Consider the following 14,745-nt stretch of genomic DNA (forward strand, 5'->3'; position numbering starts at 1 on the left):
TTTTTTTTAGGCTAAAATTAGCATGTTTGCTAACGTTTAGACAAAGCACTTTGTTTTGAATGTCAAAAATGAAAAGTTTTGCCCTGTTCAGTTTGACTTTCATTTTGAAATTGTTAAATTGATTAAATTGATCTTGGAAAGGTCACATTTATTGGGTAAAACTGAAAAAAGTGCCAAAGCTGGCACTGTTTGTGAAGAACAGAGTGTTCTTCACAAACAGTCTGTGTTTGTGAAGAATTGGCTACTTAAAATGCATTAATGGCTGACATGATTACAGAAAATTCACCAGCAACAGGTATCAGATCAATCCTGATTAAAAATGCCAAATATTTAGACCCCACAGATTGGTGTGGCACACCCCTACTTATAAGTGATTATTATTAAATGATGATATTATTCTTTATCTTATGGTTTTATCTACAGGGGGGTAAGATCCCGATCCGATGGACGGCTCCAGAGGCCATTGCATACAGAAAGTTTTCCTCGGCCAGCGATGCGTGGAGTTACGGCATAGTCATGTGGGAGGTGATGTCTTACGGAGAGCGGCCCTACTGGGAGATGTCCAATCAGGATGTGAGTATTGCGTTCCATACTGAAGAACCTAGGTGCTAAAAAGTTTATAAGAAACAATTTACATTGTTTTTATAGTGTGTGTCTAATTTTCAAGATCAAATATTAAACCAGCATTTTTGTGTTTCCATTTGGGTCTCAACTGCTTTTAAAAACAACGTTAGCGTTTGAAGACACAGACACTTTTTGGCAATAGGTTAGTGTTTTTTGGCAACTTGGAAAATGAGCCATTTCAAAAACCTCCTTACTGTTAAGTCACATTCAGTAGGCACTGCGCCGTTACCTAGCAACCCCAGCCAGGCTTGACCCTGTTACCTAGCAACCCAAGCAGAACTGTAGTTTGGTCAACTGATTTTACTGCTTGGAAAAAACACGTGTTTTGTTGTGGACTTACCATTGAGAATCCACTCGTTTTATTGTTGTTGGGTTCTGTCATTGTAAACTTTGAGTTGGGAGGGCGTGATTGGAGCAGCTTATTTGGATTAAAGTGACAAGAAGAAGGTGCTCAAAATAGGCAGAACTTAAACTAAAATCTAATCATTTAAGAAGGATTTTGTGCATAAAAAATATAATGAACACATTTTGTATGGCCAGCAGACCCATCCTAAACTGTTCAAAGAAGCATAACAGGTCACCTTAAAGTAACTAGAGTTTAAAGTTTAATAATCCTCACTTTGATTTAAAGCAGTGTACGAGGAATCCATAAAAACCTGTTCGAGATGTTATGTCTTGTTCATTTCAATCTTTGCCGACCTCTGTGAGCACGCATTGCTCAAATGAAGACTTTGTTTTCATTTTTAGACATAAAAGTTGTTGCCCTTTACGCTACTCTGCAACAGCTGAAAAACCTACCTCTAAAAGGCAGGAGTTTAGGACCAGAAATACATCCAAACGGATAGAAAAAGATGACGAAGAGAGAATGGAAGTTCAGTAGAGGTCAGAGATTCCGAGGACTTCAGAGCGTCCAGTTTAAAGCTGCGGATCAGTGTGGCTGAGAAACCCACTGATCCCCAGGCTGCGGTCAGGGATTGGAGGGACCACGGTGGAGGCAGATTCATCCTTCTCTCCGCTGAGTGTGAAAGCTCCAACCTAATCCCTTTGACCCTTTACACACAGACTCATGCACGTCTATACGAAAATGCCCCGCATACACACACATGAGATCCCAGGGTTTGGGAGGGATTTGTGCTGTTTGGGAATTGCTTAGAAGTGCTTTCCAAGGCAAAAAGGCCAGCCAAGGCACAAAACCAGCCGAACGCTATCTCCTCCTGGTCAGCCACTTATCGCTGCACCGCTGGAAGATGCATGCAGATAGCCGACTGCCTTGTAGAGAATCTGAGAGATGACATATGGAGGTTACAGCATGTTATCTTCTGTGATAATACAAGGATTTACGCTGAGAAGGACATGTGGGAATTGATTGATGGAGCAGTTCGAGCACAGCAACAAAACGAGGGACAATGAAGATATAATCACCAATATAAATCTGGAAAGACATCTTTCACACACTTTTAAACGTTTCCTTCAGTGCCTTTGCATCTCTTTGTTGACTGTAACCATAAAAACAAATCAAAATTAGTTTGTTTGTTTTTTTCAGACTGCTGTCTGTTATTAAAAGTGGTTGTTTTATGTGTAATTAATTAATTTTTAACTGCAGGGTATAGAACAAAATAAAATATCAATTGCTGAAAGAACTAAATATTCAGAGCAGTAATTCACCCAAAACTGTACAAAAAAATGTACATTTTGCATTTAAAGATGGAAACACCTTTGTTTGTAGATAGATTTCGGCCAAAACTCCTGAACTGGCACAATGTTGGCTTCACACAGTTCAGATTTACTAAAATCAGTGCTGTGTTATTGCTTTTTAGTCAATAAAATCTTTATTTTCTTATATACAATAGGAATTAAACTATTTGTCTATTTGAATCTTTTAATATTTCCAATATTATGTATAATAAGCTAAACTGGTTAAGTGAAAAATCGGTGGCATGTAGTGTTTTTTGATCATATTAATATATTAATCGTCAGCGTAATTGATAGATTAATCAATTAGAAAAGTAATCGCTAGTTGCAGCCCTACTTTCCGAATATATCAGTGTGTTCTGGATATTCATGGAAGCTTAGTTTGGTTTATTTATTTAAAACATTTACATTCACATGGTTATGATTAAATAACTATTTGTCTGAAAAGAAGTTAGGCAGAAGTATAAACTTATTTGATCCTTTTCTCTTTCTTTTATGTGTCTTACTTCACACATTTTTACTGAAAGAAAAGAAAAAAGTACATATATATTGAAAGTGAAATGATGAAAATGCTGCTGCTTTTATCCTTATCTAAGACCAGCTTCACCTTGACCAGTGAGTTTCTTTTGTATCCTGTTATTATTTTTGTTCAAAATTCAAAGAAAGTGAACGATCAAAGACCCGGGTTAGATGGCACAACTGCCTGGCTTTTTTCTCAACGTGACCCCGGGTCAAACAGAACTGCTGCTGGAGTCAAAAGGCTGACAGTCCATCCAGTCAAGAGACAGAGAGATGAAAGTGACAGAACGTGATTGGTTCCAGAAAATAAGCAGCCTTTTCTTCCAGCTGATGTTTGGCTCTCTGGTTCTCCTTTTAGGGGTAATTTCTTATTCAGAAAACTATTTTCTCTTTGTTTGGAGCAGTAAGAATGGAAAAGAAACTGTGGAATAATTAATGTAATGTGTGTTATTTGCCTGATTGATCATGAATAAGTCTTAATGTAAATAAAAATAAAACCATCTCTTAATTCATTCCTCTTAAGATTTAACCTTGATAGGTAAAGAATGAATCTCTTTGACTGATTTCTTGATAAATAGTCGTTAATTTGATACTTTGTCAATGCTATGTCAGAGATTAAACTGAACATAAATTGAGTAAAGATGCTGTAAATAATTAGTAGATAGAAAGCAGCATCCTTGGGCCTTGCAGAAAGAGTGAAGCAGCAGAAGAATCTGTTCTCCAGAACATGATCTGAGTACAGAAGCCAAACAAAAACCTCCCTCTGAGAGAACTCCAACTTTTCGACCTAACATATCGATTTCTTTAGCTAAGTCAATTCTTACAAAGTGGCCTTTTCTCACGTTAACCCTTTTATCACACCCAATTATTTCTCCAGGTGATTCTGTCCATTGAAGAGGGCTATCGGCTGCCGGCACCGATGGGCTGCCCTGTGGCCCTGCACCAGCTGATGCTGCACTGCTGGCAGAAAGAGAGGAATCATCGACCGAAGTTCGTGGATATCGTTTCCTTCCTGGATAAACTAATTCGTAACCCCAGCAGCCTGCTGCCGCTGGTAGAGGACCTCCAGAGGTACAGAACCGCAGACGTTCTGGTGAAACATTAAAAGAAAATCGGCTTACTTTAAAAGGATGTGTTCAGGGAAGGTTTTTCTATCTCTGAAAGTACTTTCCCCTCTGGGCAAAATATGAGGGGAGGATTTGTGGTTTCAGGTAGAAAGCTTTGTGTCGTTTCTGCTGGTTTTCACATTCTCCTATCTGTGGTCTGAATTCATGCATGATCTAACATTAACTAATCTTCTGGGTTTTTTTTCCTCATATCAGTCTACCAGAATCCCCGGCGGAGGACATGGATTACCCAATGTTCATCTCTGTTGGCGACTGGCTGGATTCTATAAAGATGACTCAGTACAAAAGCAATTTTATGGCAGCAGGCTTCAACACATTGGATTCTGTGGCGAGGATGAGTATTGAGTGAGTCAAAGTGCTTTAAAAAAATCTTTACCTAATGACAGGAAGAAAAGCATAAAATCAAAAGCACAGATGGGGATACCCTGACTGCTTTTGCTCTGTGTAAATAAACCTGTATTGGGTAATCTCTTATTGAGTGGGGTTTATATTGCCTTGCCAAACTGTTGATTTATTGTTGATTTCCCTTGAGATCTTTTAAATTTTGTCACCTTAAAACAACAAACATGAACTTTTTTATTGGGATATTGTGCAACGAACCCATAGAAAGTAATTTATCTGTGGAAGAAAAAATGATACTCGGATAATAAACTCTGATAATCCGCAATAAAACTCAGAGCAATTAAATGACTAATAAAGAGTACGGCTACCAAGTGTAGAAACCTCTAAATTGTTAAGTCACAAACAGCAGGCACTGCCCCTCAGCGAAGCGGAGCTCGTCACCTAGCAACCCCAGCAAAGCCCAGCTAGTCGTCACCTAGCAACCCAAGCGGAACTCTGGCATGTACAATGGCTGCTAGGAAAGAGAAGTGTTTTGTTGTTGACTTACCATCCAGAAACTAATTGCCGCATTCTTGTTGGTTGTGCAGGAGGCTCTACTTCTGCTTTTCAAAGATGTACAGTTTTATAATTGCACATCTATCTGCAGCCATTTTCACGTGGGAGTGTAAACACTGAGTTTCCAGCAGCAGCTTATTTGGATTTAAAGTGACAAGAGGCTCTAAAACAGCTCAAAGTAGCTGATTAAAATCCTAATGCCTAAAAATGATTTTGTACAAAAAAATGTTTTGTATCCTAACCAGTTTAAGGAAGTATAGTAGGTGACCGTTGAGAGAATCAGTTAAGAGACCCATGGTAACTCTGGGAGAGCTGCAGAAATCACAATTAAAGATGGGAGAATACGTCAACAGGACACCTGGGGTCTGTGTTTTTGTGTGTCTCTGTGTTGCCCTGTGATGGACTGGCAACCTGTCCAGGGTGTACTCTGACTCCCACCGAATGGCCGCTACAAGCATCAGCCTAGTTAATGGATGGATGGACAACTAGTTGTGCACTCCACAAATCTGGCCTTTATAGAAGAGTAGCAAGCAGAAAATTGTTGTTAAAAGGAAGCCATAAGGAGGTCAATTCACAAGTTTGCCACGAGCTCTGTAAGGGACATGGCCTTTGCTCTGCGTGATGCTACATCAGCTGCACAAATGAGGGGATGCTCTTCCCCAAAAGGGACAGCTGAGCTGCTCAGAGTTAATGGAAAGAGAGATGAAGCTAACTATAGAGCAGTCCAGAGAGAAAACCTGTTAGTGTGAATAATTCTGAGACAAAGACAGAGGTTCACCTTTTAATATCCCATCAACAGTTAATATATGACCAGAGCTTCAATGGACAGATTTAGATCAAAGCATATTTATGTGTTGGAAAGGCCCAGTCAAAGTCCACACCTAAATTTTATTGAGTGTTGGTGGAACTTGAGAACTGATGTGGACAGACAGTCTCTTTTAGAAGCTCCTACTCTTCGACACTTCATGCGGTATGAGTACTTTTGCAAGCCTCTGTGGGTATTTGAAGTTGGCACTACTTTTTATGAGGCTAAACAGCTGACATTGTTCTGTCGATCAGTCTTTCTCAAACTGTGGTCCGTTGGCGCCCCCCAGTGGTCCCCTAGGTACTGCAGGAAAACGACCGTTTATGTGCCGTGACGTCAGCTCAAAGTGCGACGCGCCCAGCTAGCTTACCGAAAAATTGTGTTTAAAAATAATAATGGATAAGTTTCTTAAAAGAAAAACTGGAGATACTGGTGAAAACAAAACAAAGACAGGACTATTATATGATTAGAGGAACCCAAGCTGAGAGTATTGATGTTTTTCGATTCTTTTGAACGGCTCTATTCCGGTAAGACTTAAGTCGCAGTAAGAACTGTTCTTTGTCTTTTAGGGCTTTGCTTGTTTGTGATTCTCTGCTCACACGCCAGCGGCTATTATTGTTATTTAATTAAAAATGATTAAATTAAATTAATTAAATACAGCAGATAAATACAATTGAAAACAATGGGTGCATCATTGTTATATTTAATGGTGCAGAAGAGGATTTTTGTTTCTCCCAAAGCAACTCAAGTCTATTTTTCTTTTATTGTGCTTCCAATTACAAATAGCCCTAAATTGTTATTAATACTCACAACACTTGGTAGTACAACGTATCATTTTTATTTCCATGTGTTTGACATGATTGGAATATGTAAATAACTCAAAAACGCCCCGAGTACAGAGTATGGTTCTCCTTAGATTGAAGAAAGAAAACAATAAGTCTATTAAGAGACTGATATTTTCATTTCCGGTTGTATGTATTAAGATGATGTTTTAGGTGGTCCATCAGTGTTTGTTAGATGAGTTAAATGGTCCTAAGCCTGAAGAAGTTTAGGAAAACTGCTGTAGATAAATCCAAACAAACATGCCATCATAGTTGAAGTGTCTCTCTGTTTGTTTCTTCCGTTTGTGTTCCCCGTCTTGGCCTAGAGATGTGAGGCGTATTGGAGTGGAGCTGATCGGCCACCAGAGGCGGATCATCAGCAGCATACAGACCCTTCAGTTTCAGCTGCTGCACGAACAGGAGAAGGGCTTCCATGTATGAGGACGCCCGTTTTTGTTGCAGCCTGGGACGGACAGGTAGTCGAGACAGGAGGAAGTGAAGTCTAACCCAGCCAAGGGACGGTCTACAGCCTGTGCCTGAGTGTCGAGTCCTCATCTCATGCAGGACGTCATTGAAAGGACTATTCCAGCGTAAATCTCCCTGGTCTCCTACTCTTCCCTTTGGACTTTTTTTCTACTGAAAACCCCTCACGTCGTACACCTGGTTCTGCCAGACTACTCCAGCCTGATTGACTCCACAGACTGGCCCAGGCCCTCACTTAGGGGAATGTAATGCCTTGTTGCAACAGCCGTACTTTTTGTGTGTGGAGCAACAATACTAGAAATGTAGATTTGCAAATGTAATCTACCGAATCTTTGGACTTTGTTTTCTTTTTCTTGCTCATGTAGCTGCTATCGGGTGTGCAATCTATCTGTTTTTGTCCTTTTGAAAAGAGAAATAACCTCAGTATTTTTTAGTTTAGAGTTTTATTATTTAATATAAAGGTTTATTTCGATTGTTTTAGTTACCTGATGTCCAGAGAATCTGGTACACTAATACTTGAAGGAAGAAGTGGAAAGTACGTTATAGAGATTTACTGAATGTTTAAAAGTGTATAGACAGTTAATTATTATTATAACCTAATATCAATATATGTGCAGTCGTGTATGTGAAAGCCCTAGTAAATCTGGAACTTATTTAAATGTTTTATTTATTTAAAAGATTTTTTTTTTAAATCTAAATCAGCAATACAGTCTTATGCAGTCACCTCAGCATCTCTGTGGGAGATGAATCATGAAACGACAGACTTCCACCGGTTCCTAATGTCTTGCAGAAAAATCACCCTGCAGGTCTGACGGTTTTTAGCAACCAGTGTAGACACAGTCGTGTGATCAACTTTACTTGGTTTTGTTTCGCTTTTGATTGTGAATGTTAAACATTGCCTGAAAAACTCCACAAACTCCACTGTCTTACTATATGAATGTTAACAGAATTTAGATATTTCCAGTTGCTTTTCTTCATCTGGAGAGCTAACACGGACTCACACGGTTCTTCCTGTCGCATCATGTCGTTTTGCCTCAACACACACACTCAAACAGCCAAAAACCTACAAAATTCCCCACTTTTGATTTGAGTTCTACAACTAACTCGGCTTGTGAGGACGGAGGAGACGGAGACAATTTCTGGTAGATTTAAACAAATGCTTGTGCTTACTTTGTGGTCATGTGAAGATTGTAGCAATTGTGGCAGTAAGCTTAGTCTGATATGAAGTGGGAATAGATATGTTGGCAGAGAATAACTAATATTACGATTGTTTGGCCAAGGAGAAAGAGAGGTGCGCAACATAAGCAGCAGCATCATAATTCATCTTGTGTCATTTTAGCATGAGCAGGAACACACAAACACACACAGAATGCCTTACAGTCTGTTAGCCATGCAAGCCAGAAAGTCTTTATAGAAGCTCACAAGTGCAGTCACAGGACCTAGTTTTGTTTTGTTTTTCTTTGAATTGTATGAAATTAATTATCTGCAGCTTTTATAACTCACAGATTAAACCCAACTGGATCTGGAGATGTGTGCCTTTTGGGTCACAGCGAGGTCGGTCATGCACACACACACACACACACACACACACGCTCACCCCTCTACATGACTTCTGAGATTATCAGATGCTGTTTGTTTAGCATGTTCTACTGCTGAGCAATGTTAGAACGTTCTTTTGTACAAAGTACAAGTATACTTATTATAATTCTTGTATTTTATTTTTCTATCATTTCCAAAGAGATGTTGTAGATCTTGCACACTGTAAGAGGCAGTTACAGCGGATATTTATTTGCAAATAAAGATGAACGGTTCTGATGGCTGGCTGCTCAGGGGATTTTGTTGTATTTCCAGGTGAGAGGGTGGTAAATATTTTTGTCAAAGTCGACTTAGAAGATGGAAAATCGTGTTTCAGTAAATCTTTCAGTGAATATATAGCGCTTAAACCAAAACCAAGGAAATTTTGTCACATTATGACACCGTACTAGAGAGTAATATCAGAATTATGTGGAAGACCAACATAAAGTAATGTGAAGTGGAAGAAAATTGATAAATATTTATTACATTTGTCGTTTTTTCTGGCTGTGTCTTTACAAATATTTCAGATCCAATGACTGAAATTCTTCATTTTAAAGAAATGATCATGTGATCATCACGTTAAAATCTATTGATCTCAACCATTTCTCAAGTCTTCTGCATCCTCTAAAAGCTTTTATATAATTCTCTGGCATTTTGCTCCATGAATTTTCCCATTAACTGTTTCCAGTTTCCCCGCTGAAGAAAGTTGTCCACCGTGTTGCTGCCACCACCATGTTTCAGGTTGTTAAAAGAAGCAGAGAGGCTGAATATGTACGCATTTTAGGGTTTTATCTGTGAACCAAGAGAAAACCATGATTATTTTTCCTTCCACCTCAAAGTCAGGCTTTACTTTGTGTTTTCTCACATAAAATCCCCAAAAGCTAACTCAAAGTTTGTGGTTGTAGCTTGACAAAATGTGAAAAGGTTACAGAGGTACTGTTGTTTTTGCAAGTTATTGTTACTTAGTAACAGCCAAAAAATGAAGCTGTTGGACATGCATGTTTCAAACATCCCATGGAAAAGTTTCATATTTGCTGCTGTAAAAAAAAAAAAAAGTGACACGTCAGACCTACGTTTGTCCGAAAATGAGTAATTCTTTTAATCAACATGCGAGTCAGTGGTTGCAGGAAAGAAAAGAGCTGCATCTTCTTCTGTTAGGTGCCATGTTTCTATAACAGGCCCCAGCAGCTAAAGGGGGGGATCCTTCAGAGTGTTACAGTGTAATAAATCAAATGCATCAGGATTGGGGGCCTGCAGAGCTCCACACTCCACGAGCAGGCCACCGGGTGGTTCACTGGATTTAATTCACCGTAATAGGATTACCTGCCACAAGCTGGCGATGGCCAGGCAGCATCTCATCTATTCACAGCGAGAGCGGAGGAGCGCTGGAGAAGCCTATGTTTTATCATTAACATTCGCTTTAGAGAAAATCTGCAAACACGTCTGGTCCTGATCGAATCGGGCCATCTATGGGGTAATGTGTTGAAAATCTACATGGTGTTGCATCAAGCCGAGTGGAATGGGGCTGCTTGATAAACTGTCAGGCTGGCTTGGCCTAAGGAAGAAAGAAGTCAACGTTTTGTGCTTGGGTCTGGACAACGGCGGCAAAACGACAATCATCAACCAGCTCAAACCATCTAATGTAAGTTCTGAGATGTTGGTTTCATTCTTCAGCCTCGTCTTGAGACTAAACACAATTACTTAGCTGATAAATTATCTTAAAATCCATTAAAGTATACATTTGGATGCCTATTATTATTATTTCTTTGCAATCATTCGTTTTCAGCATCCAAATCATTTAGGTCCATTGTCAGAAGAGTGGAAACATGTTAGTCAGGTAAAGCCCACGTCATACCTCCCCTTGTTTCATAGTTGACATACTTTTGCTATTACTTGTCTTTATTTGTGTGTCTGCATGTGTCTGTGCGTGTGTGCAAATGTGTGTGCATGTAGACAGCGGCTCAAGAAATAGTCCCAACGATTGGCTTCAACATTGAAAAGTTCAAGAGCTCGAGGTAAAACACAAAAGCATTTCAGTATTTCAGAATCTGGCTGATGTTACGTCACTCATGCTGCTTTTCTTTCCGCATGCAGCCTGTCCTTCACAGTCTTTGACATGTCAGGCCAAAGCAGATACAGAAGCCTGTGGGAGCATTATTACAAGTAGGGCACAAAAATAGACGATGTTCGCATATTCTACATGCAAGTTATCAATTATTATGCTGGTGATTGTTTTTTAATAGAGAAAGCAACGCAATCATATTCGTCATTGACAGCAGCGACAAACTGAGAATGGTTGTGGCAAAGGAGGAGCTCAATAATCTCCTCAACCATGAAGGTACAATAAATATACATTTATGTTTTTACCTAATTCATAAATATAGACGTTTTAGTGTAAGAAGTGTCTAATATGGCCACTATGTGAACATTTTACAACTAAAAGCTTACGTGTATTTAATCCAAGCTTGTCTATTGAGATGTATTTTTCCATTATTACAAATTAACTGCATTTAGTTTTGCTTTCAATTATTTTATAGGGTTTGTGATCAAGTCAGACTTGGAATTTTGATTTCCAACTTTAATTATTAAAAATCTTTATTGAGTGCTGTGATGCTGGTTCTCATCTTGTCATTAAAAATACAAATGTGACATGGGAAAAAGGTGCATCTTTGTGCTGCTTCAGTTTTGTACAGTTCATCTACATGCGGATCAAGTCTTTGAAACTCACAGCGTCTCGCTGTGTCAGGATAGAGGACCTGATCTTTGCTGCAACATTTGTATTTTTGTTTCATTTCTTTTCTATTTTTAAGTATCAACTTTTTTCAGTTGGGGATGAAAAAAGTAAAATTCTAAATCTGCCCTGATGCTTTCAAACGATAAATTTTCATCAGCATGACAGAGCATTCGCATAGTGTAAGATGAAATAAAGTAGGTAGATGGCAATCAAATTGTTTCATTGCTCTCTCAAATTTGGTCCAAAGGTATTGCTGGAGGGTCATTTTCCTTCGGCTGCAGATGCACAATAATGTGATTGAGGAATTAGTGTCTTATCCTCACATCTGTCTTCCCAGATATCTGCAACAAAAAGATCCCAGTACTCTTCTTCGCCAACAAGACAGACCTGCGGGACGCTCTGTCTTCGGTCAAGGTCTCGCAAATGTTGTGTTTGGAGAACATCAAAGACAAACCCTGGCACATCTGGTAAAGTATCAATTACTCTGCTTGATGAGTCATCAGCAGAAAAGCTGCTATATTGTTAATTTTATTGTACAAGGAGGAGAAAGCAGCCAACTTACTCACCATAAACACAGAGACTAAAGTGTGTTTACTTGCTGTTCATAATCAGGGACAGACTTTCCAGTTTTGCTTCATTCGTGGTTAAACATTGCAGAGAGACTGAGCCACATGGAGTTATTCAGCAGCTTGGCTCTCTTGCATACATGTGTTTTCCTCCTCCTTGTTTACTCATTAGACAGGTGGAGGCCGAATGGATTAAGAGCTGGACAGCTTTAAACAGTCAGGGTCCAAGAAAAAAAAGGCTGGAGAAAGGGAATGCTCCATAAACGACTTAACCGCTACACATTTTATTTTTCAGTGCCAGCAATGCTATCAAAGGAGAAGGCTTGCAGGAAGGGCTGGACTGGCTGCAAGGTAATTCTCCCTTTTTATCATCATGCAGGGATAATGGAGAAAATTGGTTTCAGAACTGAAATGCCAGAACAGTCTGTCTGTCATTTAGCCCTTTAACTAACTGGCAATAAGTTGTTCTTTTTGTTGTTATTTCTTTTAAACTCAGATCAAATTGCACAGTAAGTACCCAAGAGCTAAAGCTCATCAATGTGATGTACAGTTCTGTAGGTGTCTGTCTGTGTTAGGTAGTTTGAGTCCACTTCAGCTATTTAACACAAAAGCTTTTGTGTTATATGCAGCTGCAACATCAAACATCACATAGTAACCAGATTAATACTACAAACTTTGATATGTTTCGCGGGGATTTTATGTGAGAGACAAAGTTGTGCATATTTGTGCAAGTAGAAACGTATTCGTGAAAATGTTTTATGTTGTTTTTACTAAATGTTGCATGCATTTGTGTTCAGCTCTATTTACTCAGATGCTCTGCATTTTAGTGTAAATTTAAAGTCTCTTAATTCATAAACAGAGTCCTGTGTGTAATTTGGTTAATTACTTTGGTTAATTAATTTGGTTAAGAGGGCAATGAGAGAGGGGGAAAACACGCAGCAAATGTCACCAGGCCAGGAATCGAACCTGTGACCACCGCCACGAGGACCAAGGCCTCAGTACATGGGTTGAGGCACATAGAGAAAGTATAGAAAGTTAATGAACAAACTGCATTATGGAAAACAATAAACAAACCCAACAGCTGCACCAAGGTATGGCCGTCCATCTGAACCGACATGCCTTTTGTGAAACATATAAACTCTGAGAAGTAGTCATTAAACCCATGGTACTCACTCAAGTTTAAAAGAAAGCTACACATCAGAACCTTCAACATAGTAGTTGTGGTCTTAAATATCATTTTGTCAATCAAATTAAAGCAGTTTGTATCTGTTTACTGCCAAATTACATTAATCAGTCCTTCCACTTTTTTGCAATTCCACAGTCGCGATGAAACATTGTTTAAGAGAGTGCCAACTCCCACCTGCAGGTGGCAGTATTTCCTACTTCTACTACAGCGCTGATGTCAAGTTGTAGTCGGTACGGCAGTAGCACAAGTCACGTTTACCGACATATGTAAGCACAAATATCGTGAAATTTGTTGCAAATGTTTAGAAATTTGCACCACAAAATCAGTGATTTTAATTACAAAGTTCAAAAACAATCATAAAATCCTGGAGACTGATCAATGTGAAAAGTTTAGTTTAGTTTTAAAAGGCAGTTACCAAATGCACACAGTTACTTAGATTTTAACAGTTTGATAATTGGTTTTATCTATACATTATTAAACTTTGAGAAAATTCATGATTTGTTAAAAAGTCTACTCAATTAGTAAATCAAGCACACTGACTTACTAATCTAATTATCAATCATTTAATATTTAAAAATTACATCGTTTTGGTCAAAATATAAAGTTATGGGGAGAATTTGGGTTTTTAAGAACAAAAATGACAACAACTCATACAAATACAAACAATAACAGAATCAGGCAAAAGAAGAATTCCCAAACCAATTTCTTTGAAATGGTTTACTTCAAAAAATAACTGCAGGTGTGCGTCTGTGTGTGGTTAATTTTTGGATAAAACATCTTTTTTTTTCAAAAGAGTTGCTCAAGTTAATATAATTGAGTAAATTTAACTACTGACTGTTTGGAAGAGCCTCATTTCCAGTCTTAAATTTAACTCAAAATGTGTAACAAGACTTTCTAAATGTGCAGCTACAGAAACATAAAACATTTGCAGCAGGTTGTTCAACAATGAACAGATGAAGATGCTGAACATAAATGCACTTTTTTGCCAAACTTTACAACAAAAGTCCCCAGTTTTTTATTTCTTCTTGAGTAATGCTCTTGCTGTTTCTCACCACAAATATTAGTTTGTTTCCCTGCAAGAGCTTTGTGAACCCAAGCCGTCAGTAGATCAATTAGACTGAAGTTCAGCCATTTTTCCCCTTTTCTCCTGCAGATCATATCAAAACAATGAACAGATGAACGACCAGGCGTGATCGGGACGCAGGGATGTGCAAACTGGATCTGACTCGGCGTTTCAGGTGTTCATCACTCTTGATGTTGTAAGCCTTAAACTTCAATGTCAAATAGTCAAGCACTTTTTCTCTGAGCTGCACTTTTAAAGACTGAACGCTGTAATCTGAGTCAAGTGATTATTTGAAGCACCAGTCATCAACTCCTGATACGTCACTACAGAGTGTCATGCAGTCTGAATTTATACATAATCTGGGTTATTTTCTGCATGCGGTGAAGTAGCTTTTTTTAATCTATTCCAGCTTTTATCTATTTTTTTTATTTTTGTTTTCTGAAGATGCTGTTAATGTCGAATGATGCTCTAATTGGAAATTAAAAAAGCTTATTTGCTCAGTGTATGCAGTGTTTTTTTATATAAATAAAAACAAGCCAACAACAAAAAATATTAGAAAATATGATTTTATTAAATAACAAGTTCATATTTATTACAGGTAGATGGATAAATTAAATAAATACACTGCAAAAAAAACCTTTTATGCTAACAAA

At 38.4% G+C, this 14,745-nt stretch overlaps 2 protein-coding genes across 8 annotated transcripts in view; both read left to right on the top strand.

Moving 5' to 3' along the window:
- The window catches only part of LOC103141479 (ephrin type-A receptor 6-like), a 208,089-nt gene extending 199,303 nt beyond the window's left edge, over positions 1-8,786 (top strand). For 2 of the 3 annotated variants that reach the window (XM_016673897.1, XM_016673898.1), the window contains 4 exons: positions 424-573; positions 3,713-3,906; positions 4,158-4,307; positions 6,814-8,786. In XM_016673897.1, the coding sequence (XP_016529383.1) occupies positions 424-573; positions 3,713-3,906; positions 4,158-4,307; positions 6,814-6,991 (672 nt within the window). In that variant the 3' untranslated portion in view covers positions 6,992-8,786. Of the gene's footprint in view, positions 1-423; positions 574-3,712; positions 3,907-4,157; positions 4,308-6,811 lie in introns of all 3 variants that reach the window. The other variant, XM_007557145.2, reaches the window with a different exon arrangement.
- Positions 8,787-9,857: 1,071 nt separating this feature from the next.
- Positions 9,858-14,597, top strand: LOC103141480 (ADP-ribosylation factor-like protein 6). 5 transcript variants are annotated; one of them, XM_016673901.1, is made up of 9 exons: positions 9,859-10,185; positions 10,330-10,380; positions 10,497-10,558; positions 10,638-10,706; positions 10,787-10,881; positions 11,615-11,744; positions 12,139-12,194; positions 12,340-12,352; positions 14,183-14,597. In XM_016673901.1, the coding sequence occupies exons 1-9, from the start codon at positions 10,063-10,065 to the stop codon at positions 14,220-14,222; spliced, it is 639 nt and encodes a 212-aa protein (XP_016529387.1). In that variant the 5' UTR covers positions 9,859-10,062; the 3' UTR covers positions 14,223-14,597. The 5 variants fall into 5 exon arrangements, with proteins under 5 accessions (XP_007557208.1, XP_016529387.1, XP_007557209.1 ...); XM_007557147.2 differs by lacking the exon at positions 12,340-12,352; XM_016673902.1 differs by lacking the exon at positions 10,330-10,380.
- The last annotated feature ends 148 nt before the right edge of the window (positions 14,598-14,745 follow it).

This window comes from Poecilia formosa, unplaced genomic scaffold (assembly GCF_000485575.1).
Source record: "Poecilia formosa unplaced genomic scaffold, Poecilia_formosa-5.1.2 Scaffold84, whole genome shotgun sequence".
Lineage (NCBI taxonomy): Eukaryota > Metazoa > Chordata > Actinopteri > Cyprinodontiformes > Poeciliidae > Poecilia > Poecilia formosa.

Excerpts from the sequence above, each read along its gene's own strand:
- LOC103141480 (XM_007557146.2), top strand. The coding sequence starts at position 10,063 with ATGGGGCTGCTTGATAAACTGTCAGGCTGGCTTGGCCTAAGGAAGAAA. Across the intron at positions 10,186-10,329 it reads ACCAGCTCAAACCATCTAAT|CATCCAAATCATTTAGGTCC; the intron begins GTAAGTTCTGAG and ends ATTCGTTTTCAG. Across the intron at positions 11,745-12,138 it reads GACAAACCCTGGCACATCTG|TGCCAGCAATGCTATCAAAG; the intron begins GTAAAGTATCAA and ends TTTATTTTTCAG.